The 24,450-nt window shown below is 54.6% G+C and overlaps 1 protein-coding gene across 1 annotated transcript; it reads right to left on the minus strand.

The window, feature by feature from the left end:
* Positions 1 to 1,072: 1,072 nt before the first annotated feature.
* APBB1 (amyloid beta precursor protein binding family B member 1) lies at positions 1,073 to 22,420 on the minus strand. Its single transcript, XM_060274182.1, has 15 exons — positions 22,370 to 22,420; positions 21,288 to 21,379; positions 19,701 to 20,328; positions 14,924 to 15,102; positions 11,687 to 11,746; positions 11,486 to 11,571; positions 10,280 to 10,343; positions 7,266 to 7,403; positions 6,948 to 7,075; positions 6,096 to 6,210; positions 5,597 to 5,681; positions 4,093 to 4,176; positions 3,637 to 3,752; positions 3,375 to 3,551; positions 1,073 to 1,761 (listed from the first exon to the last, which is right to left on the minus strand). Exons 3-15 carry the CDS (start codon positions 20,278 to 20,280, stop codon positions 1,594 to 1,596), a joined length of 1,980 nt encoding a protein of 659 aa, XP_060130165.1. The 5' UTR covers positions 20,281 to 20,328; positions 21,288 to 21,379; positions 22,370 to 22,420; the 3' UTR covers positions 1,073 to 1,593.
* Between the last annotated feature and the right edge of the window lie 2,030 nt (positions 22,421 to 24,450).

A 24,450-nucleotide genomic window follows, 5' to 3' on the forward strand; every position in this document is an offset into this window, starting at 1 on the left:
CGAGAAGGCCCTCTGCCTGGTTCCCTGTAACTTGTCTTCTTGCAGTGAGGGAACCGCCAGAAGGCCCTCAGCGCTGGACCTTATATGAAAAATATAATGCAAATTCTAGCCTTACGAGTAGGGCTGGGAAATACCTGCTTTTCAACATCGTCCTATATCGCCATCTGAACCTAAAGATATCGCAATACATCGCAAGGCCAGGAAATTGGAAAGGCAGCCGTTGCCTCAGCCCTCAGTAGCCGGCCAGGCGGGCGGGCGGACAACATCACTGTGCTGGGCGGGAGCATCGGCCAGCGTGGCATCATGGGGCTCTGCCTGTGTAGCTGCCAGTCGCGGCTCATGCCAACCATTGCCTCTCCTGGCACCAGCGGCGATGGGGAACATCAGGCAAGGCTCCCTCCCTCCTGCCTGGGTGCAGCTCCCAGCGACTGCAGTTGCCAGCGTGCGATTACCAGGGGCCACAGTGCCCCAGAGACGGGGCGGAGGGGCCACTCCCGCTGCAGGGGCTCCCAGGATACAGGCATTCCTCCATTGCGCAGTGCCTGGCGCAAGGAGGCAGTCCAAAGGCGTGGCCAGAGAAGGCAGCGAAGGCGCAGGCAGGCCCCCCTCACCTCTTGGGCCCTCGAGGACGGTGCCTGAGGGGGCGAGCATCCGGCAGCCTCGCGGGGCGCAAGCTGAGAAGGGTGCTTGCCAAATGCTGGCAACCCCCAGGAGTGCAGCACAACTGGACAGGGATGTGCAATTCTGGAATCGTTCTTGCGATCTGAGCTTCAAACCGGTTTGGGGCAATGTATCGATACAGCGCCCAGCTCTACTTTCTTTCTCTCTCCATGCCAGGCCTAATTTGGTCAGCTTCTCTCCTGCTGCCCCTCCCTCGCCTGAAAAGCGCCAAATTCGAACCCAAAACCTTACTCACAAGCAAGTTGAACCTTCTCCAACTCCAGCTTGACATGAGGCGAGCAGAACGGTGCCCAGAACCCCACATACGGTCTCACCGGGGATCTCTAGGAGGACATGATTGTGACAGGGGGCCCCTCCCTCTGCCCCCCACCCCTTGCAAGAAAGAGCCACATCAGGGGAATCGAGTTTATTAAGTTTTAGTACAACACACAGATCTCTTCTTATAGCAGAGACGGCCGGGGCCTCCACTCCCCACCCAGGGAGGGCCTCTGTCTGCTGGGGCCCCCCGTGGGGAGACAGAAATGGTGCAAGTGCCCCCCAACTAGTGCAGGGACCCCCAAATACCCCCCAGCCTCCACTTTCATATCCTATTCAAAGCAGCAGCTTAAGATCAGGTGCCCCAATTTGGAGGGGGGGATGAGGCCACAGCTGCCCCCCCGGGAGAGACGCCCTAGATATGTGCACCCCCCTCACTCCCCCCCCAGCAGCTCACATTAGGGAGCCACAGCATTCCTCTCTTTCACACTCACACTCGCGCCTCATAAATACGCACCTTGCACACTCGCTCTCCCCGAGAGGGGGGGCTGGGGGGGACAAGAGCTGCCGGGCTGATGGGGGGGGGCGACCTCATCCGACAGGGACCCTCGTGCTGACCCTCCTGCTGGCCCCGCAGCGGGCCTGGCGAGGGTGCACTCACGGGGTCTGAGCCCCCTGGCGCTTGGGCTTGAGGCTCCCCAGCAAGGTCTGCACCCCCTTCCGGACGGTGGAGCCCACGCGGCGGGCCACCGAGTCGGCCGGGGGGGCCGGGAGGCAGGAGCTGGTGGTCTGGGGCCGGGCGTCCAAGCACTTCTGGTAGCGCAGCTGGAAGAGAGGAAGCAGGGGATGATGATCCAAAAGCGAGGCCTGCGTGGCAAAGGGGTGGGCCGGGGGACCCCCGGGGGACCCCCCCAATTCAGCAGTTCGAGGATCCGAAGCCAAGCCCCCCACCTCCCCACCAGTCCCTGCCCGCCCAGGACCTTCTGCAGCCAACAGGGCGCATGGCAAACGTGGCAAGAGGGGTCACCTGCGTGGGATGGAACCCACTGGAGCAGACAAGTGCAACATTCCTTGTTTTGCTAGAGTGGACATGCAAGGGGATGTTTGGTCCAGCCAGGAGGACTTCCTGTTACACCTGGCTGGAGCATCCTTCTTTGCATGTGACCAGGTGGGTCAGGGGTGCCCAACCTTTCTTCAAAGAGGGCCAGATTTGATGAGGGGAACATGCGTGAGGGCCGACCAAAGTTGTTGAGCTTTTTCAGGGTTGAAGTTTACCCCAAAGTTGTTAGTCGTTGAGCTTTCTTTAGGATTGAAGTTGCTGAGCTTTTTTTACCATTTTACCCCAGGACATATACTGCCACAGGGGCCGGATTAAATCGACCGGCAGGCTGAATTAGGCCCCCGAAACGGACATTGGTCATGCCTGAGGTAGGTGGACATGACCTTTCCATACCTGGTCAAAGGCCAAGACATGCAGCCACCTCCCTTCTTTTCTGTCCTTTTTCTGCTTCCTGCTTCACCTGGACCGCACTGCTGGCTCTCAGCCAGCTGTCCCTGGGTTATCTCCCATATGGGGTAAACCTATTTCTACTTATTAAGTCTTAAGCCGGCCTCTAGGGATCACAGGGTGCTCTGCCCGATCGTGAGTAAACTTCCTTTTGTTACTTATGAACAAGACTGGGGTGCATAGCTGCCAAGTATCTCGTATCCGCCGGGAAAACCCCTTTTTTCTTAGCGTTTCCCGGCGGTCTCCCGTTTAGCGAAAAATCCCGGTGTTGTCCCTTAAATCGGGATACTTGGCAGCTATGAGTTGTTAGCAACCCTAATTACCCGGCCATTTTTCTGGTGCCGCTTGCCCTTCTATGGGCACCAGAAAATGGCGGCGCCAGCAGTCGCTTCCGCGCATGACCGGAAGTTGCATGACGCGACTTCCGGTGGCGCTTGCCCTTCTATGGGCACCAGAAAATGGCGGCGCCGGCGCCGGAAGTCGCTTTTACGTGTTTCCAGTCATGCGCGGAAGCGACTTCCGGCGCCGGCGCCGCCATTTTCTGGTGCCCATAGAAGGGCGAAGCGCCACCGGAAGTTGCGTCACGCAACTTCCGGTCATGCGCGCGCTGCCGATCCCGGATATTTACGTCCGGAACTTGGCAGGTATGCTGGGGTGTCTTAATTCTTTTAGAAGGGAATCAAAGGGGTCTTGCCAGGAATAAGAGAACTTAAGAGATTCCAACAAATCTAACAACCAGCTTCCTGCTGTGTAATAGGGGAATACACTCTGCTGGCGTTAGTTACCGGCAGGAAGGATAATATTCATCAATATACCCTCTCCTGTCACTCACAGCATTCCCACAAGCCGGGGACAATGGCAGCTGTCACCAGGCGTGATATTGAATTACGGGGGGGGGGGGGAAGAGTGCAAGACGGGGGGGGGCACCTACCATGCAGGCGGCCTGGACGGCCTCGCTCAGGCCGGCAGCGTTGGGCTCACACCAGACCATGTGGCAGCGGAAGTTCCCCGGGGCGGCAGCCATGATGAAGGCGAAGGTGCGGACGTCCCTCCCAATCCCCATGAAGGACAGGAAGCGGACCCGGCACTCGCACAGCACCCCCTCCGTCTGGGGAGAAAAGCGGGGGGGGGGAGGTGTCAGGCCTTCCCATCTTCCTCCCCCTCCCCCTCCCGTCCCCCCGGGGAGCACTCACCTGCTGGTGGGTGAGGGTGAGGGTGGCAGGGGCCACGCTGACCTGGGCGGGGGTCCACTGCTCTCTGGCCCCCTCTGCCAGCGCCACGTCCAGGGCGGCATTGAGGACGTCCATGCCTGGGGGGGGGAGGCAGGGAGGTTGGCAAGCAGGCCCAGCGCCCCCCAGGCGGGGCAGGCCAAGGGCAGCTGTGGCATCAGGGCTACACACAGCACCTGGCAGCACCCACTTGGGGGGCACCCAACAGGATTTCACACCAGACACGGTATATATATATATATATCGCCCTCCTCCCCATTTTGTGCTCACAACCCCCCTGCGAGGTTGGCCAGGCTGAGAGTGCCTGGCCCTCGAGGTCCTGCCCAGTGAGCTTCCGGGCCAAGTGGGAGGATTTGAACCCAGGTCTCTCCCTGGTACTAGCCAGACATGCGAGACCGGCTCCCCCGCCCCCCTCCTTACCCACAGGCTTGGCCACGATGACACTCCCCAAGTAGAAGACCTGGAACCGCTGCACAGATTCGCTTTTGGGGGCTGGAAACTCAACTGGGGGGGAGGAGAGCAGGGGCAGGCGTGAGAGGGCGACCGAGGCAAGACAAAAAAACACATCTGGGGCAGAACTCAGGCCTGGGAGTGAGCCTGGGGCACAAGCCGTCTCTTGGTGCAAATGGGGTCTGGGCAAGGACCCCCCCCCAGGGTCCCCTCTGCCCAAGAGGTGCCAGTTTGGCTTGGGGGGGGGGAAGCACGGCTCCTTGACCCCCAACAGGCGTCCTGGGCAAATCCCTTTGACAGCAACTGCAGGGGAGACGGACGGGGTTCCTTTTGGGGTGGAAGGTTTGTCGGTGCAAGATTTTGGGATTTAATTTTGGCGGAAGCAGAACCAGGGCTTGCTCTTCACAATTAAGTTGGCTGGATCTTTCTGGGGATGCCAACACAGGTGTCCATGTTGGATCCTGGCAGAACAGACTTGGAAGAGGGTTGCCAAACATCCGTATTTTTTCCTGGGCATTTCTTCCTTGTCAAAAGTAAAATCACCACCTGGGTGGATTTTTTTTTAAAATTTTGCAAAATACCTTGGCTTTTATTTTCATTTTTTGGTACCATTTGTCACATTGTTTGCTGACGCAGCGTCTCGTGAGCAAGGAGGCCACAGGCAGCCAAGGGAAGGAGGGGGCGAGCGACAGAGACACGGGATTGGGGGGGGGGTGCCCTGAATTTTTCTCACAAAATGTTGGAGGGTATGTCATTTTCATTTCTAATTACCATTATTAAATATTTCAATACATCTCTTATCTTTTACTGCACACAAACACACACAATCAATATTATTTTTCTTCCCCCCCCCCCATGTGTGTCTATTTTGGAATATGGCGACTCTAACTTGTATCCCAACGGGAACCAGCCCAAAATCTGACCATCACTCATTCTGCAAAAGAGCTGTCCTGGAGAAAATTTGACGCTTAATTTGAGGCTTCAATGAGGACTAGAACCTCCAGGCACATTTTATAGGATTCCTTCGTGACAAATACCATATTTTTGCCTGTATAAGTCGACCGCTATTTTATGAGCCCAAAATGTTGCAAATACTTGCAACATTCCGTGTATAAATAAACCCCAATTTCAAACTTTAAAATTTTGGGGGGAAATATAGTCTTATACACGGGGGGGGGGGGGGGGAACGATACATCCGTTTCCAAGGCAACCCTTGTTCCAAGCCTGGGGAACCCAGAACCAGACTTGATAAATCAGAGAAGACTCTGTTATTTTCACCCAAATGCAACCGGACCCATTCGGCGGGTCTATTTTAAACTTTTTCATCTTTTAATGTTCATGTGTTGTTATAGCTGTTCTCAATATTATAAAATGAAAACAGAAAAAAAATTCCCTAAAAAAGAAAACAGTGGCAGGAATTATTCCACTGGCCTGTGGTCCCCCCCCCCCCCCCCGCAAAAAAAAAATTAGCTACCTTGGAAGGGGATGTCCACCATCTTGGAGTGGTCGAGGGACAGCCCGTTCAGAGGGGGCCGGGCGTTCCGCCGCTCCGTCATGATCTAGAATCGCAGAAGAATTGCAGGGTTCAAAGTGGTCCCGTGGGTCATCTAGCCCAACCCGCAACAATGCAGGAATTGCTTATCAATGAGGTCGAGAAACCTGCTTTTTGCATTTTAAATGAGGAAGCGGAGCCTCGGGGGGGGGGCTAGGTTCTGCCAGGTCCTGGGCTTTTCCTGCAGGAGCTCCAGGAGGGGCCCCAAGGGTGATTCCTCCCCCCGCCCGACCCACATGCCCTTCCTCAGTGGGGGGGGGGTTCCTGTGAGCAGGGGTCCATCACCACACAGCCCCACTGCCGTGAAATGAATCCTGGGCTGCTCCCTCGCTTCCTAAGCCCTGTCTTGGGGGGGGGCTCTTGCTCTGGAGCTAAAGGGGGGGTCACGGGGGGGGGGGTCAGGCACTGGAGCCAGCGTCACCTTGGAGCAGATCTCATGGAGGCCGGTGGCAATGTCCTTGGCTGGGGAGTCGCAGCGGAAGACATGGCACTTCAACATCTGGGCCATCTGGTCCCTGGCCACGTAAGCAAAATCCCTGGGGGGGGGGAGAACACACCGGGGGGGGGGTGTTCTTATTTATCACGTCTCTCATCCGCTTTGTACCAAAAGAGTCTCAAAGCCCCCTGACATTATGAAACACAACCAGATTAAACCAGATAAAAATTAGAACCCCCCCCCCAAAACCCATACTCCTGAATGGGCATAGAGGAAGGTTTCCGCCTGGTGAGAGCATTCTGCAAAGAGGGGGGGGGGCACCACAGAGAAGTTCCGGTTCTCGTGTCGCCTCTCGGGGGTGAAGACGGCAGCACCGGAGGGGGGGGCCCTCTGCCTTTCCCAACCAGGTCGCCCACCCGCCCCCATAAAAAAGGATCCCTTTCAAAGAGGAACGTGGGTGGGCAGGTAAATGGGGGCTGCCACTTTCAACTGTTCACAAGGGACTGTTTTTCAGGGTGGGGGGGAGCAAGAAGAGGGGGGCCCACAAAGAAGTGAGAGGAAGGCCACCTACCTCTCCCTGGATCCCCAAAGGGAGCGAGTGCAGAAGAGAAAAAAGCAGTCAAAGTTAGGCAGGTGGAGGGAGGCAGAATCTAGAGGCAAAGGGGCAGCCCCACCCCCCTCCCTCCCTTGCAGAGGGTTGGGCTAGAGGACCCTCGGGGGGCCCTTCAGGGATTCCATGCCCAAGCAGGTGGCTGGCCGACTCGGGGCCAGAGGAAAGGGGCCCAGACCCCTCCCTGCCCCCCTCCACCCCCCCTTCCCCACAGGGGGACCCCCTACCTTCCGCTGTCCCTCCCGACCCCCCAGACGCGGATGGTGACAATGGGCTGGCTGTGAAGGACCAACTGTTCCTCGGGGTCCAGCAGCTTCAGGGTCTCGTTCTCCAGGACCAGAAACATCGCCTTGCCCTGCAGGGAGGGGGGAGGGGGGTCACAGATGCACAGGGGCCCCTTCCTCAACAGGACCCCCCCTGCAGCCCTACAAGTATTGTGGGAAGAGGAGGGGGCACCCAAGACTCAACCAAACTACCCCCTCTCCTCCACCTGGCGAAGGCTGCCTCCGCCCACACTCACAGCCCCCCCCCAAAGCAGGACTCACCTCCTCCCAGGAGTCCCCCAGGTCTGGATTCTGCCCCGCCAGCTGCCGGATGCAGTTGTTGACGGCCACGCTACTCCTCCCCACGGTCAGCTCCTCCTCGGACATCTCCACCCAGCCCAGGGAGCGGACGGAGAAGCACTGGGTGGGGGGGACAGAGGCAGGGGGTGAGGAAGGGGGGCCTCACAAGTGGGGAGGTTTCCCAGCCCGGGGCAGCGACTGGGGCCCCACATGATGCATGCCCAGTGACACCCGAGAGGTAACATGACATCATGGCATTGTGACGGGGGGCCCTTCCGGGGCCTTGGGGGGTCACGTTGGGGGCCTCACAAGACCTCCGACGTGACTTCCAGTTTCTCCCCCCCCTTTTCTCTCTTCAGTTTTTACAAATAACTTTTACATTCAAATATAATCCATTTTATACATAAATCTCTGAACCCTTGGGCTTCCCTTCACTCCGCAGTGATTTCCATACAGTGCCCAATTTATGTATAAGCTCAACAAGCTTCTTCTTAATTGTATATCAGTTCAACAATTCCTTTGATAAAATACATCTTTTGTGATGTGCAGAATGCTTGAGATACCCATGAGGTCCCTAAATTACCATCTAGCATATATTCAACACAAAAAGCAGCGACAATTTGTTGTTAACAAAGAGTCCCATTCCCTTCAGTAGTTTAGAGCCTCATCAAACCGAAATCCAGCCCTCTTTTCCATAGTACTACAGTACATTATACACTGCATCTTATAATATTATCCCAATTTATATTCAAATTCCCATTTACAACCACAGAATTATTGCCTTACAAGTGTTATACAGTGGTACCTCGGTTTATGAACACAATTGGTTCCGGAAGTCTGTTCATAAACTGAAGCGTTCATAAACTGAAGCGAACTTTCCCATTGAAAGTAATGGAAAATCAATTAATCCGTTCCAGATGGGTCTGCGGCGTTCATAAACCGAAAATTCATAAACCGAGGTGTTCGTAAACTGAGGTTCCACTGTATTAATCCTGCTAGCTGTGCACAGTGATTCTTAAGTCAATCTATAAATTTCCCCCATTCTTTAATAAATCTCTTATCTTCTTGGTTTCTGATTCTCCCTGTCAATTTTGCCATTTCGGCAGAGTCCATCATCTGGACCATCCAGTCTTCTCTGCTCGGAACCTGGTCCTGCTTGAATGGAAGGAAGACAAGGCGACTCCCGGTTTCTACTGGAAGCTGCTTCCGAGGCTCGGGCGGAAGCTGCGTTGGAGCCCTGCCCTGTGGGTGCCCTGGCCCTGGCCCCCAGGACCCCCGAGAGATGCCCCCATTGCCCTAACCTCTCCCAAACTTGAGAGCAGGGCCATCTTAAGCATAGGCGGTGCCAGGGTGCAAAGATCTGCCCGGCAACCCCCCCCCCCAGTTGCCCAGAGTTGTCGACCTTTTTTAAGGTGGTTCGGCCGCCTCAGCATCAACAGAGAAGCCCGAGGTGGCAGTGGCGGCGGTGGCAGCAGGGGGGGCGGCAAGCAGAGCCCAGCGCAAAAACAAAAGTCAACCCTGAGGCAGAAGCGGCAGCATCGTGTGAGCAGCGTGCGCTGGGTGGGCCTTTCGACGGCCTGCCAATCCCTGGCACACAGGAGGGCAGAGCCGGCCGGCTGCCTCAGTGCCTCACTCGCCCACAGCAGAAGAGCGGCGGCGCTCCGAAGGGCTTTCCTCTGCTCGGCAGCAGCTGCCGGCGCTTCCCAATCCCCTGACTCCAAACCTCGGCCCCAGACTCTTGGCCTGGTGCCCCTGACAGCCCGGCGCCCGGGTGCCCTGCACCCCTAGTGCCTATGGGCAAGACGGCCCTACTTGAGAGCAGCACTGGGTCTCAGGAGGCCACGGGAAAGGGGGGTAGGAGGGAGAGACCAGCTTCTTGAGGACTCAAGTAGAGCCTTGCGGTGGCAGGGGGTGGATCTGGCCCAGAGGGGCCCAGCTTCCTGCTCCCCAGGGTGACCAACAGGCACCCCAAAGAAGGCAGGAGCAATGCAGCAACCCCCCCCCAAAGGTACATCTGGGTCCAAGAGGCGGCCAGCTTCCCTCAGGGCACAAGATCCGGGGCACTTTTGGAAACAGCCCAGGGCATTTTTCTTCCGCCAGCCCCTCTTAGGCGGACAGGAGGGTCTTTGCCACAGTCTGGTTTTTTGTATTTATGGTATTTAACCCCAACCAAATTAGCCAAAATGTATAAGACAAGAAATAAGGAATGTTGGAAATGTAAAGAAACAAGGGAAATTTTTATCACACGGGGTGGACTTGTAGTAAGGTAAACGCTTACTGGGAAATGCTATATAATGAGTTAAAGAAAATGTTAAAAAGTACATTGCGGAAAAAACCAGAGGAATAGTAGGGAATGAGATCCCAAAGAGAGATATAAAACTGTTTATGTATGCGACAACAGCAGCAAGAACTCTTTCAGCCCGCAAAATGGAAGCAAGAGGAAATTCCATCGCTCCAAGAGTGGAGGACGAAGACGATGGACTATGCAGAACTGGCGAGGCTGACCGGGAAACTCAGAAACCAGCGTGATCCAGCTTCCCAAAAAGACTGGAGTCAATTTGTACAATATCTGAAGGTACAATTGTGAACAATTAACAACACTAGCCATAAGGGTTGCCATAAGAAACCGGAAGGAGTGAAACATAAATAGGAAAATGTCTAATTGCTACTCTGAAGTAATAATGAATTATGGAAACCATGAGGGAGGGAAGTCAAAGCTCGATGGCGCAAATATGTCATGAGTATAATAAGGATTTGTTTAAAGGTGATAAAATGGAAACTTTTAAATAATAGTCTGTTTTTTTGTTGGCCTGCTCCAGCAGGTGTCCCCACCCCCTTTAGTGCCATAGGAAGAGAGGGGCCCCCTTTGCTCTTCCCACCCCCAAGTGCAAGGGACGGGCCATCTCCCCTCCTCCTCCTCTTCCAAGTCCCAGGGGCCACGTGGGTCCCTAAGGCCATGAGGAGACCCTTCCCCCCCCCCGGCAAGACCACCTTACCTTGGACACCTGGGAGCTTCCCAGGAACTGCTCCTCTTCCTCACCTCCCTCTTCCAGGGAAGAGCTGTGGAAAGGAAGCGGCAAAGTCAGGGTAACGGCTGGCGCCAGAGGACACGGCAGGCTTCCTCGGAGCATGTGCAGAGCGCCTTTCGCTGACGATGGAGTGATGGAGCCCAGGGACCCCTTTGTAGAAAGCAGCTGCCTGAATTGGACCTCCAAGTCCCCTAGAAAGTGGGGGGGAGCCGCAGAGCCCAGGGCAGCCGGGGGGAAGTCTGCCGCAGGCCAGACCCCCCGATTGCACCCCATTTTGCAAGGAAAGATCCTCAGTCCCCTTTGGGAGTTGCGCCCCATAGACCAGGGGTCCAGAAAGTGGGTGGTAAGATTATTTGGGGGGGGAGCTGAGAGGCAGGGGGGCCCTGGAGGCATAAATGGCTCTCGGGCTTTGAAAAGCCGGCACCCCTTGGCAGGGGGTTGGACTGGATGGCCCTTGTGGTCTCTTCCAACTCTATGAGTCTATGATTCTAAGTTCGTCCATTTGGCTTAATTAAATTGAATCGTTTAAATTTGATTCTGCAGTGGTTTCTTGGTTCTCAAACGCCTTGGAACCCAAACACTGCAAACCCAGAAGGATGTGTTCCGGTTTGCGAACCTTTTTCAGAAGCCGGACATGCTCCGTTTTGAGTGTTACGCTGAGGTCCGTCTGTTTTTGATATTTATTTTGCGTTTTCGTGGCTCTTTTTTTGTTTTGTTTTTGTGACTGTGTGGAACCCAGTTCAGTTCAGCTACTGATTGACTAATTGTGTGACTGCAGTACATTGTTTATCGCTTTCATTTTTCATTTCATTTTCATCTATCTCGTTAGATGGGAAAAAATCATGTTAAATTGCTGTTTTAGGGGTTGTTTTTAAAAGTCTGGAAAGGATTGATCCGTTTTGCATTACAGGGGTACCTCTAGATATGAATTTAATTCATTCCGGGGGTCCGTGTGCACCCCAAAAAATCCGTATCCAGAGGCGCCGCTTCTGCGCATGCGTGTGGCGTGTAAAGCGCTTTTGCGCATGCAGCGAAAGCTGGAAAAAATACTTCCAGGTTTGCTGCGTTCATAACCTGAAGGTTACGTATCCAGAGAGGTACGTAACCCAGCATCCTTCTTAGTGGGTCATGCAAGCGGTGATTCTTCCCTCCTCCTCTTCCTGCCCCACTTACCAGGTGCTGGGGGACCCCAAGCACAAGCCGACCGTGCCCTCCTTTTCCTCCTGGGGCTCTGGGACCCCCTCTTCCGACGGGACGTCCTGCAGGGAGCACAGCGGAAAAGGGCACACCGTGATAAAGGAGCCCCACAGGTCAGCACCAGCCCCCTCCCTCCCTCCCTCCCCCCTCACGCCCCCCCCCCATCCAGCCTCTCACCTTCCAGAAGGCAGCGGCTTCCTCCGAGGGCTCAGCCTGCCCAAACTCCATCCAGGTGAGCTGCAACGGTACAGGTGGGGTCAGGTGAAAAAGAACAGCCCCTCCCTGCCCCTCTTAGCTCAGCACGAGCAATGGGAGGGGTCTATGGGGCTGCCCCACCACCAGCAGGTGAGTTTACTTGCTTCCCCCACCCCCACCCCCAAAGTTCTCATCCCATCCCTGAGAATTACTCTGAGAAGATATGGACATGTTAGATCCAGAACGACACAATCACAGATTTGGTTGGCAGGCGTGTCTACGGTATAATAAAGGGAAGGTACCGTATTTTCCCGTGTATAAGACTAGGACTTTTTACCAAAAAATTAGGTTTAAAATTGGGCTCTTATACATGGGTAGTGCTGAGGGGTGTTTTCTTAACTTGGAGCACCCCAAATTAGGGAGCGTCTTATACACAGAAAAATACGGTACATAAAGGATTCCATAATCATATAATTAGGAGGTCACTTTTAAAAGAATGGGGGAAACACAAAGGTCTATTAGAACAAACTACTGCATGGTAGTTGTCTCCAACAGAAGCAACCTCGATTAAAAAACCAAATGGGGAAGAAAAATGGCCGACATCTAGAGATCTGTTAATAGAAACAGAGGGAAAATTAAAGCTGAAGGATCTTGAAGAGATGAGAGATCATGTACATGATTGGTTGCAATATTGTCAATGAAATGAGCTCTTTAAAGAAGATAGAAAGAAAGCATTTAGCTATACCAGGCACCCCCAAACTTCGGCCCTCCAGATGTTTTGGACTACAATTCCCATCATCCCTGACCACTGGTCCTGTTAGCTAGGGATCATGGGAGTTGTAGGCCAAAACATCTGGAGGGCCGCAGTTTGGGGGTGCCTGAGCTATACTTTATCCAGATTCCTATTTGGGTCTCATGCCAGGGGAGGGAAGCGGGCGGGGACAGCCTTCAGCATTTTCCCGTAATTAAAGCTCCTGTTTGTCGCTTGATTTTGATTTTCCTCTGCTTTACGTGGTGAGAAATTGTTTTTCTTAAACAAAACACCAACCCACCCCATCCACACACCCCAGGGCTGCACAGGGATTTGGGGGGGGGCGGGGAGGTACTGTTCTGTTGTTTTGATTTTATTATTTAGTTCCTTTTCTCCTGTGTTTTATTCTGCGAGCTGCCCTGAGATCTTACGATGAAGGCTGGTATGCAAATCTAATAAATAAATACGTAACATTTAAAGGGGTTTTAAAAATGGCTCGAGGACAGAATTGGCAGGCTTCCCAAGAAGGAGGGGCATAAGGTATAACGCTAACGTCTCACAACAAACGAAACTGATCCGTAGAAAATGCAAGTTGAAAAAAGAGACAGTGCATGTCTTTTTGTAAACTAGGAAATCTTTATAAAAATATATTTTTAAAAAATACCGTACTTTTCCATGTATAAGACTAGATTTTTTTCTTTAAAAATTATGCTAAAAAGTGTGGGTTGTCTTATACATGGAGCCATCTCCCCCCATTTTCTTAAGTCCCCAACAAATAGGGGGTGTCATACTTGGGGGGGGGGCTTATACACAGAAAACTATGGTAAAATAAAATAAAAAGTGACATAAGACAGTCTCTCTACCCCTTAAGAATTACAATTATTAATTATTATTATTTGTTATGATGTTATTTATTATTAATTATTATTTCTGATATTTTTTGAAAATTGAAAGCTGCCCCAGGCCTGCAGTGCTTAAACTGAGCCTGGGAAAGAGCTGCGGGGGCAGGAAGCAGCCGCCTAGGGTGCCCCCCTCGACCGCCCCTCCCAGGGCAGCCAAGACCTCGGGGGGGGGGTTCTCCGTAGCTTAGGGCTCACTCTCTTGGCAGGGGCGAAGGAAGGAGAGCCGGCCCCCAGTGCAGGATGTCGGGGGGGTGGGGCAAAGCGCCCGGTGTGCATGTGCTATGTGTCACGCGTGCGTGTGAGCTGAACAGGCGGTGGTGGGATCCTGCTGCCGTCCGCAAGGCACTTGAGCGGCGGTGCGCATGCACCGTACATACAGCAATGCTCAAGCACCGTACAGGCGGCAGCGGAGGGTGTAGCCGCGAGCGGAGGGTGCTGCTGCGGAGGCGCGATGGGCAAGTCTCCCTCAGGGTGCCTTCTTGTCACCCCCTCAGAGATGGCACCCCCTTCCTCCGCCACTTTCTCCCCCCCCCAAAAAAGGGGGGGGGAACTGGATGTCCAAAATGTAAGATGAAATACCAATAAAATAAAACCTACATACATCAACCGTGTTTTGTTTTGTTTCGTTTTGTTTTGTGTTGTGTAGGCTCCTATGATGCAACAACTTCAACCCTAAAAAAAGCTCAACAACTTCAATCTATATATATAAAAATGTAAAAATCGTGAAACTGCGTTCTACACTTTTCTCCGTAACCGCTTGACCGATCATCCTGAAATTTTGACACAACGATCCAGGCCACTCCCCGAGCGTTGTTGGGGTCAAAAATCCCTCAAATCACACACCTGGGCAGGTGTAGACCTGGTTTTCCACCCAGTCAAACAGCGCCCTCAAGTGGCATAGTACCCTCCTCCACCCCTCCCTTCCTCTGAAATCTAAGCCACACCCACAAACCAAATGACATCATCAACCAAGCAACTGAAACCACCAAGGCGGCCATTATCAGACAGACTAGGCCGCTTTCCAGACTAGGCCAAGTGGAGGTAGGGGGGGGCAAATAGAGGGCAGGGATACGTAATGGGTCAGAACGGGGGGGGGGACGACGACACAGGGATGAAACCTGCCCTCTCCACAGTATCTCGCCTCAACTCAGGGGGACTCTGAAGCTCAGGGGTATCTGAAGGGGGGCAATTACTGACTAACGCACAGCAACGCGTGCAGGGCCAGCTAGTCCTAAATAAAGATTAACAACTTTGGCCGGCCCTCACGGCCCGTCCCTTCATGAAATCTGGCCCTCTTTGACACTGATGTAAGTCACGGCCCCTGCCTGCTAGCCTGCTCCCTCAAATATCACTGCTTTGCTCAATTCAATATCAATTAATTTGATAAAAGACATCCTTTGTGATGTGCAAATGGCTTGAGCTCCCACGAGGTCCATCAAGGACCACCTAGCATGTATTCCACACAAAAAACAGCGACCATTTGTTGTGGACAAAGGAGAGCTGAGGGCCGCCTCCCACCTCCATCCGGCCCTGGCTGGTCTTCTGTTCCAGGGTCTCCCCCCTCACCTGCCTCTCCTTGGAGGGGGTGTTTCCTGGGGAGTCACTGCTACCGCTCCCTGAGGGGGGCTCCCACTGGGTGGTCCCGGTGGGGATGTGCCAGTAATAGGTCCCGGACGTGTCTTGAACCCGCATCCATCCGGCCGGGAGGTCTGAGTCCGTCTCCAGCGAGTTGCACAGCCAGGAGTCTGCATAGGGAGAGGGAGCCAGTCAGCTATAAAATGTATTTATGTACAGTATGCAACAACAGTGGCTAGAACAGGCATCTCCAAACTTTGGTCCTCCAGATGTTTTGGACTACAATTCCCATCTTCCCCGACCACTGGTCCTGCTAGCTAGGGATCATGGGAGTTGTAGGCCAAAACATCTGGAGGGCCGCAGTTTGGGGATGCCTGGGCTAGAATCTTATTAGCACAAAGATGGAAAAGTTAAGGAAATACCAACGAAAGAACGTTGGCAAGAAAAGTTGATGGGATACACAAAAATGGCAAAGTTAAAGGAGAGACTCACAGATAAGGGCAATAATGACTTCAGAAAAGATTGGCAACCTTTTATGACGTATATGCAGAAACAATGCATGCAAATGAACTCATTTGCAGGATTGGAGTAATACGCTTACAATAGAAAATATAAATATGAAGTAAAAATATAAAGTATATAAAAGTATAAGCAGAAGAAATAAATATGTTATAAACCAGGGAAAGAAGTCACGGGGGGGGGGGGTAATTGAAATTGTAAAATGTAAATTGAACTTTTGATTATGTTAAAATTTCTTCAATAATTTTTTTTAAAAAAGGAAAGGGGGCCACCTGCCCCACCCAAAACGGAGGCAGCGCACTGGGGTGAAGCGGGGGGGGGAGGACAAGGCGGGTAGGTCAGATACAACCCTCAGCCCAATCCCCGGGATCTGGCCCCCTCGGCCTCCCAGCCGCCTGCCAGCCGATCTCCACCCCACAGGCAAGGGGTCAGAAGGGAACCCGGGGTCATCTAGTCCAGCCCCCTGCAATGCAGGACTCCCAAAGGCGGGGGGGGGGGCTGACCTGTCACGATTTCTCGAGCTGAGATTCCCGCACTGCCTGGGGTTGGGCTAGATGGCCACTGGAGTCCCTTTGACTCTGCAATTCTATGACGAACTCTTATCTAGAGGCACAGCACTGGAGTTTGTTTTCTCTTCCGATAAGTGCTTTTTTTTCTTTAAAAAAATGTTTCGGGGTCCTCTCCTTTTCCTCCTCATACAGTGGGACCTTGGTTCTCAAACGTAGTTGACCCAGAAACACCAGCGAGTGCAGAATGCCACAGCAAGGCTCCTTATGGGATCCTCGCCGCGGGATCACGTTCACCCAGTGCTTTACCAGCTGCACTGGCTCCCGGTGGAGTACAGGATCAGGCTTAAGGTACTGGTTTTGACCTTTAAAGCCCTTCGCGGCCTAGGACCCTCATACATAATGTTTAATAGATTATTGTATTTTATTTTTCTGTTGGAAGCCGCCCAGAGTGGCTGGGGAAACCACATTATTATTATTATTATTATTATTATTATTATTATTATTATTATTATTATTATTATACCTACGGGACCGCCTCTCCCGGTATGCCCCACAGAGGACCTTAAGGGCCTTTTCAGCACTGGCCCCGACTTGGTGAAACTCTCTCACACAAGAGACCAGGGCCCTGCAGGATTTGACATCTTTCCACAGGGCCTGCAAGATGGAGCTGTTCCGCCTGGCCTTCGGCTTGGACTCACTCTGACGCCTTATATGGGATTTGGTATATAAATCTTCCCTTGGCTTTTTTGCTGGCCTATGTAGGACCAGCATGGAGAGATAGCTCGGGTGAATATCTGATGTTTCTTCCCTTGACGGTCTTGATTTATGGGCTACTACTAAAACGAGGCTGCATTTTAAGCTGTATTTTAAGCCATATTTTAATTAACAGTTTGTTTTTCCTATTACGTTTTATTGTAATTTATATTTGTTTTATTGTAATTTATATTTGGTGTTAGCTGCCCTGAGCCTGGCCCTGGCCGGGTAGGGTAGGGTAGGGTATAAATAAAATATTATTATTATTATTATCATCATCATCATCATTATAATTATATTACGTTCCGGAAGTCCGTTCCGAAACCAAAGCGTTCCAAAACTAAGGTGCGCTTTCCAATAGAAAGGAATGCAAAATGAATTAATCCGTTCTAGACTCAGGTGGCGCTGTGGTTAAACCACTGAGCCTAGGGCTTGCTGATCAGAAGGTCAGCGGTTCGAATCCCCGCGATGGGGTGAGCTCCCATTGCTTGGTCCCAGCTCCTGCCAACCTAGCAGTTCAAAAGCATGTCAGAGTGCAAGTAGATAAATAGGTACCACTACAGTGGGAAGGTAAATGGTGTTTCCATGTGCTGCTCTGGTTTGCCAGAAGCGGCTTTGTCATGCTGGCCACATGACCTGGAAGCTATACGCCGGCTCCCTCGGCCAATAATGCGAGATGAGCGCGCAACCCCAGAGTCGGTCACGACTGGACCTAATGGTCAGGGGTCCCTTTACCTTTACCTTAGACTTTTAAAAACAAACGTAAAACAGCAATTTAACACTAATTGTACTATCTAACGAGACCCTTGATCCCTGAAATAAAAGCAATAATCAATGTACTGTACTATAAAATAAACAAGACATCATTGTAGATTATAAAAAATAAAATTATTTTCCTATCTGCGCTGATGATAGTCATTGTTTGGATGGGGAGGGGGGGCTCTGACCCATTTCTGCAGTCACGCGATCCATCAATCAGTAGCTGAACCGGGTTCCACACAGTCGCCAAAACAAACTAAACTAAAAAAGCCTTCGGAACAAAAATACAAAAGAAATAGCAAAAACAAAAGCGCCAAACTTAATCCATTCCGGAAGTCCGTTTGGCTTCCGAAATGTTCGGAAACCAAGGCGCGGCTTCTGATTCGTGGAGGCACCACAGAAGCAACAGCCGACAGCCGCAGCCGATGTTTGGCTTCCAAAAAACGTTCGGAAACCAGAACACTTCTGGGGTTTTTTAGTTTGGGAACCAAGGTACCACTGTCTTGAAATACTGACCCTCAATGAGGCCAAACACAGATTCACAAAATGTTTCGGGATCCCCCTACGTCCCCCCAGAAAACAAGCATTGCTTTCGACTTTCTGCCTGCTCCCCCCTACCTTTCATTCCTAATAAAGCCCCTTCCTTTGACCGCCAAAGAGCGTGTGGTTGCCAACCTTTTTGGGCGGGGGAAGGTAGAATCATAGAATCCTAGAGTTGGAAGAGACCCCAAGGGCCATCCAGTCCAACCCCCTGCCAAGCAGGAAACACCATCAAAGCATTCCTGACATATGGCTGTCAAGCCTCTGCTTCAAGACCTCCAAAGAAGGAGACTCCACCACACTCCTTGGCAGCAAATTCCACTGCCGAACAGCTCTTACTGTCAGGAAGTTCTTCCTAAAGTTTAGGTAGAACGAAGCTTGAGCTATGACTCCCCCCCCTTATGGGGGGGTTGGATGAGATGACCCCCCAGGCCCTGTCCAGCTCTGAGTCTAGGATCCAATGGGCTGCTTCTCCCCCCCCCAGGCAGTAAGGAGGCAGTAAGGGGGGGCATTGCCTGCTGCTCCAGGGCAGGGGGGTCCCAAGTCCTGAGTTGTCTCCCCGCCTGCCTTGCCCGCCCCTCCCCACAGGCCTCCCCCCACCTGCCAGCCAGCCCCCCCCCCGAATCCCCCCCGCTCACCCTGGCTGGGGCTCCGCATGGCTCCTGTCCCCGCTGGGGGGCTGCAGCCACCTCCAACGCCTGCTCCTCCCTTTGCACCGAGGAGGGAGGGTGTCGATGGCTGCCCCCCCTCCGCCTCACCGCCTGCTCCTGGGCAGGTGTCCCAAGGCACCCACTGACATCACGGCTGCCAAGGCAAGAAGCGTCGCCAAGGCACCCTGCTCCCTTGGGGGGGGAGGGGAGAACAGCCAGATGCCAGGCAGCGGGGGGGGGGGCTGTGAAGCAGCAAATGCCTCTGGCTCAGAGCTGAGCTCTGCCCCCCCCCAAGTCCAAGGAAGCAGGGAGTCCAGCCGCAGCCCCCTGCCCGCCCCCCCACCCCATGGAAAAACAGAGATAAGGAGCTGGGGGGGGGTCAGGGAGCCGAAGTGGGAAAGCTGCCTTGGCATCCTCGCTGCCTTGGCATCCACTTGATCCTAGCTGTGGCCACCTCCTCCCCCTCCCCACTGTGCCCCAGATCGGAGCCCCCCAACCCCTCCCAAGGAGAATTGTAGAGGGGGAAGGGACCCCAAGGGTCATCTAGCCCAGCCCCCTGCAAGGCAGGATTCGTAACGATAGCTTCATGTGGGGGGGGCAGCTCTGTCTCCACAAGCCCCCTCCCCCCTCCCTTTGAGATGTCCTTGGAGTCAGCCCCCCTCTCTTAGCCTAGCCTACCTCACGGGGCTGTTGTTCTTATTTATTAAATGCCTATTTACATCTAAATTTGGATTTAAATCAATTTGATGTTGTGAGGAGGAAACCAGGAGAACCACGTACACCGCCTCGAGAAAAAGACGGTATATGAATATTTTTAAAATCCTAGAACCCTAGAAGGGACCCCGTGCAAGGCAGGAATCTCTTGAACCCACGACCCTGAGCCACCCCTCCTGGGAATCTCCTGCCAGTCAGAGCAGGCAACAGGGAGCCGTCCCGCCTGCCGCCCGTCTTTCAGGGATGCCTTGGCACGGCCGGGGGCCTGCTCAAGGGACCCCAAGGGCCCCGCCTGCATCTCCAGCGAGGGGCCCTTGGCCCTACCTGCTTCGTCGGGGGAGCTGCCGGCGGGGCTGCCCTGGCTGAGGGTGGCCCAGCTGGAGTCCTCGTCGCTGGCGGTGCTGTGGCGCATGCCAAAGAGGAGGCTGGCGCTGCGGCCCTGATCCCCCCGCGGAGGAGCCCTCTCGGAGCTCTGCTCCTCCGACTCGGTCGCCGGCTCGCTCTGGACGGGCGTGGAGTCCTCCTCCTCCTCCTCTTCCTCCTCCTCCTCGTCTTCCTCTTCCTCTTCCCCCTCCTCCTCTCGCTCGGGGTCCCCCGTCAGCGGGATGAGGAGGGTGCTCAGCTCCTTGGTGGGGGGGCTCAGCTCGTTGCGGTTCTGGTCCCGGCCCCTCTCGGCCGCCTGGCGCAGCTGGTTCTGCCCGTCCTTCACCCACTTGGTGTTGGAGGGGGTCTCCTCCGCGCTCGGTGGAAGGCCCAGAACCCCCTGCAGCTCGGCGCAGCTGTAGGCGCAGTGGCCCTTGCGGGGCAGTATTGGGCCCACGGCTGGAGCCACCAGGCCCAGGCTCAGGCCCAGGCAACTGTTGTCATTGGCCAAGTCGCCCCTCTTGCTCAGGGAGCCCGACATGGCGCTGGGGGTCCCAGAGGGGGGTCAGGAAAGGAGATCGCGGGAGCCCTGGGAAGGAAGGGAGGAAGGGGGAGAGAGAGAGAGAGAGAGAGAGAGAGAGAGAGAGAGAGAGAGAGAGAGAGAGAGAGAGAGAGGAGCCTCTTAGGCGCTCAGCCCCACTCCGGCACCCTCACAGTAGCCAACCAGGATCCGAGCCTAAGAGCAACTCCCTCCTCCTGTGGCAGGTAGTTCCGCAGGTTAACAATATCCTGCGCAAAGTAGGAATTCTAGTCTCCTCCACTGCAAACCCACCACCACCCTCCTCTCCCTGGAGAGCCTAATACCAGACCTCTCAGGGTGAGAGGAAAGGCGCTCTGCACATGCTCAGAATTCCTTCACACCCTCCAGGAAATAAACAACTACCGGTATCTGACTTATAGAAGACATCTGAAGTCAGCCCTGTTTAGGGAACTTTTTAATGGGTGATGTTTTGTCGCTTTATTACGATTACTACTACTACTACTACTACTACTACTACCAGTATTCTGTTGGGAGCCACCTAGCGTGGCTGGGGAAACCCAGCCAGATTATAAATAAATATATTGTTGTTGTTATTGTTATTATAGCTTATTCTGGTAATGGAACCCATTTTCCAGCCGCCACAAGGCCTTCACTGTGCCAGCATTTAGCCACAAGGCCTGGCATTCAGAATAATTATAATAATAATATTCAAAGATCTCAGGGCAGTGTTTGAGAGCTCAATTTCAGGAAAAGAGCTGGAATTGTTCGTTTAAAAGGGTGCCTTTCTTAGCAGGGAAGGTGACATTTTGGCATGGCAGTCCTGGGACCCCCCAGAACAGCCTGCCTTCAAACGTTTGCCCCCCCAGCTCTAATGACGGCAAGCAGCCCGAGGCACTTTGCACATGGTCTATGCCACTCTCTCCTGAGAAACCTCAGAAGCCCCCCTGCAACTGCTCACCCCCTGCCCTAAGCCAAGCTGTCACCTCTGCCCACCCCGTTGGACTTACCTGTCGTGGGCTGGAGAGAGAGAAGAGCGGGCAACTACATGCTTTGGTTGGCACAAAACGGGCAGCGGCCAGGAGAGGGCTGCCCCAAGAGCCTGGAGGCAGAAAAGCAGAAGCTCAGTTGAGGTAGGAGACGGGGGTCTCCCAGAAGTAGCAGCCCCCTCCCACCCCAAGACATGCCCTGGAGCCCTCTCTCTGCCCTGCCCCACAGAACCCCCTAATTCATCAGAGCATCCCCCTAGTTCAGGACTCACCACCTTCCACAAGCCCCCTGTGACCCCCCCCTGGAACCCACCAAGTGCTTGGGGGAAGGGGAGCTCAGGGCCTGGAGGGGGGTCTCTGCAGGGGGCTGGACCAGGGCAGCACCCCCCCCAACTGCCCACTCCTCTTGCAACTAAAGGGCAGAGAACAGGGGGGGGCACCCAGAGGCTCACAGCACAGGCCCTTTTGCGGGGGGGCGGCCAGAAATGGGTGGCTGGATTGAGGGGGAGCCCATGAAGGCCAGCCTGCTCCTGTTCCGGGGGGGGCGCTTTGGCACCAGCCCCACCTCCTCCCTGCCAGCCCAAATCCCCATCCGAGGCCTCTCCTGGAAGGAAGATGGAGATGGAGGGGGGGGGTTGGCGCAGCTTCCCTGGCAGGTGTGCCCCCCCCCTGCTCCGAGACGGCCCTGCTGGCCAAGGAAACGGGGGGCGTTCTCTCCCACCCCCCGGGGGGGGCGTCGGCAGAGAAAGGAGTGGGGAGAAGGATGGAGCCCCGGGCGCGCGCCCTTCCCGAGGGTCGGGCATCCCCGGCCGTGACCGCGCAGCCCCCCACCCACCCAACCCCGCAAGGCCAGACCCATTCGGGGGGGGGGGGCGCATCGCACAGAATCTGCTCCAGACGCCCCGTCGGGGTCCCTTTGTGGGAAGGGGGTCTCCTTGAAGGAGGGAGGGGGCCAGGCAACCGTCTCCCTCCCTCCCCGCCCAGACATCCCGAAAGGCCGGAGCCCCCACCCGACGGTGCCTTTGCAGCCCCCTCCCCATCGTGCACCCCCTCCCGGGGGGGCCTCCCTCCCCTCTTTTTTCCTCCTTTTTGCATCGCGGTACCTGCCTGCAGCAGCGCGGCGCCTGCGTGAGGATGGAGACGGGGCGGCCGGGGGGGGGAGGGAGAGAACGGGGGGGGAGGCGTCGTTTCCGTTTCCGAGACCGCCGAGCCCCGCCCGCTAGCAGGGGGGGGGACTCCGACGTGTGGGGGGAGGGGAAGGATCGGGGCTCGTCGTGCGGGGATCCGGCTGCCAACCGTGCGCAACGGGGGCCGCTTCCCGGCGCGCAGGGGGCAGTCAGCTCAGCGCGGGGGTCTCCGAGCGACGGTGCCCCCCTCCCTCCGAGTCTCCCACTCCAGAGGGGAGGGGGGGTGCCTGGCCCAGCTGGGTGGGGGCAATGCCAGCTGGGCACCAGGCTCGCCTCATCCGGGTTTCTGGCGACGGGAGAGGCCACCTTCGGCGGGGGGGGGGGGGCGAGAGTGTCGCCCTCGGGGTCGCCTGGAAATCCGGAGCTCCCCCCGCCCCGGCCTGCCGTGACCTTCAGCGCTTTGGCACGGACGGCGCCCCCCCCCCCCGTTTCGCTTGATTTTCTGGACATTGGGCATCCATTTGGGCCGCGGACGGGTTTGCCCTTCCATCCCTTTTCCTCCAGGGAGCGAGCGTGGGTCTTCTCCCCCCCCCGCTCCCCACCACAGCCCTGTAAGGTAGGCTGGGTTCTTGCGAGGCACCCAGCGAGCCTCGTGACCAAGTGGGGAGACTCGAACCCCGACCTCCCGGGTCCCAGGCAGCTGGCTCTCCAGTAGGAAAGGCCAAGCGGCACATTCTCCCGAACATCTCAAGACAGTCATTTGTAAGGCGCAATTGGTGCCCAGCTCAGGTGTGGCAGCCCTGAAAAAGGCCAATTCCCTGCTAGGGATCGTCGGGAAAGGAATAGGACATGAATCCGGCAATATCCTACTGCGTCACACAAATCTGTGGTGGGACCACATTTGGGGCAGTCCCAGCTGCCTGGCTTCCAAAAAGGATATTCTAGAGCTGGAGAAGGTCCAGTAAGTAAAGGGAAGCCAAAGGATCAAGGGGTGGAGTGACTCCCCTAGGAAGAAACGCTGCAGAATTTGGGACTTTTAAAAAGGTGAGAGGTGTCGCTGGTTGGCTGGCACCCGCCTGTCTCGTGACCCCAGGGAAGAGCCTTTGGGCAGAAAGTCAAACTGTTGGGAGGTTACAGCACCTGCTGAGGCTGTTGAGACCAATAGAGGGGTGACATGTTTTGTTGCAACTGGGGCAGATCATAGAATTCTAGAAATTGTAGAGCTGGAAGGGACCCCAGGGGTCATATAAACCCCCTGCAATGCAGGAATCTCAACTCCATCTTGAAGAAGAAGAAAGTTATTTATACCCCTCCCCAGCCACTCTGGGGAGATTCTAACAGAATATTAAAAACACAATAAAACATCAAACATGAAAAGCTTCCCTAAACAGGGCTGCCTTCAGATGTCTTCTAAAAGTCAGATAGTTGTTTATTTCCTTGACATCTGATGGGAGAGCGTTCCACATGGCGGGTGCCACTACCGAGAAGGCCCTCTGCCTGCTTCCCCTACATGGCAGGTGGCCATCCAACCTCTGCTTTAAAACCGCCAAGGACGGCGCCCGGTTGTGCTGCTGCAGAGGCACCCCAGGGCTACTCCTCCCTGTGCTCCTTCCTGTCCTGCCAGCGGCCATTCCTCCTCTGTCACTGCCAGGGATGCCCCAGGCCCTGGGCTGCTCTGCCAGGGATTCATTGCCACATGTCACGGCTGAGGTTGCCAGCCTTCAGGGCTTGCTGCAGTTGGGCGTTGTTTGGGAATTTTATAGGGGGGGGGCACCCAAACGAGGCTTCATTTGGGAATCAAGATTGGCACAAATGCCCTCAAGGGGACCCCATTTGATCCTACAACACCACTCTAGTATCGCACCAACACGAACCCCTCAAGATCAAGCCCTGTGTAATAAAGGCTCCCTTTCCTGCCCTTTCTCTGTTGCCTGAGACTCTATGTAACCATATTTCTTTATGAATGAATACCGTGTATCTTTATTTCTAAATGAAACCCCCTTTTGCTACTCTGGCCAAGGCTCTCAGGGATGCAGGGAACAGCCATAATCCTTTAA

This window comes from Zootoca vivipara, chromosome 4 (assembly GCF_963506605.1).
Source record: "Zootoca vivipara chromosome 4, rZooViv1.1, whole genome shotgun sequence".
Lineage (NCBI taxonomy): Eukaryota > Metazoa > Chordata > Lepidosauria > Squamata > Lacertidae > Zootoca > Zootoca vivipara.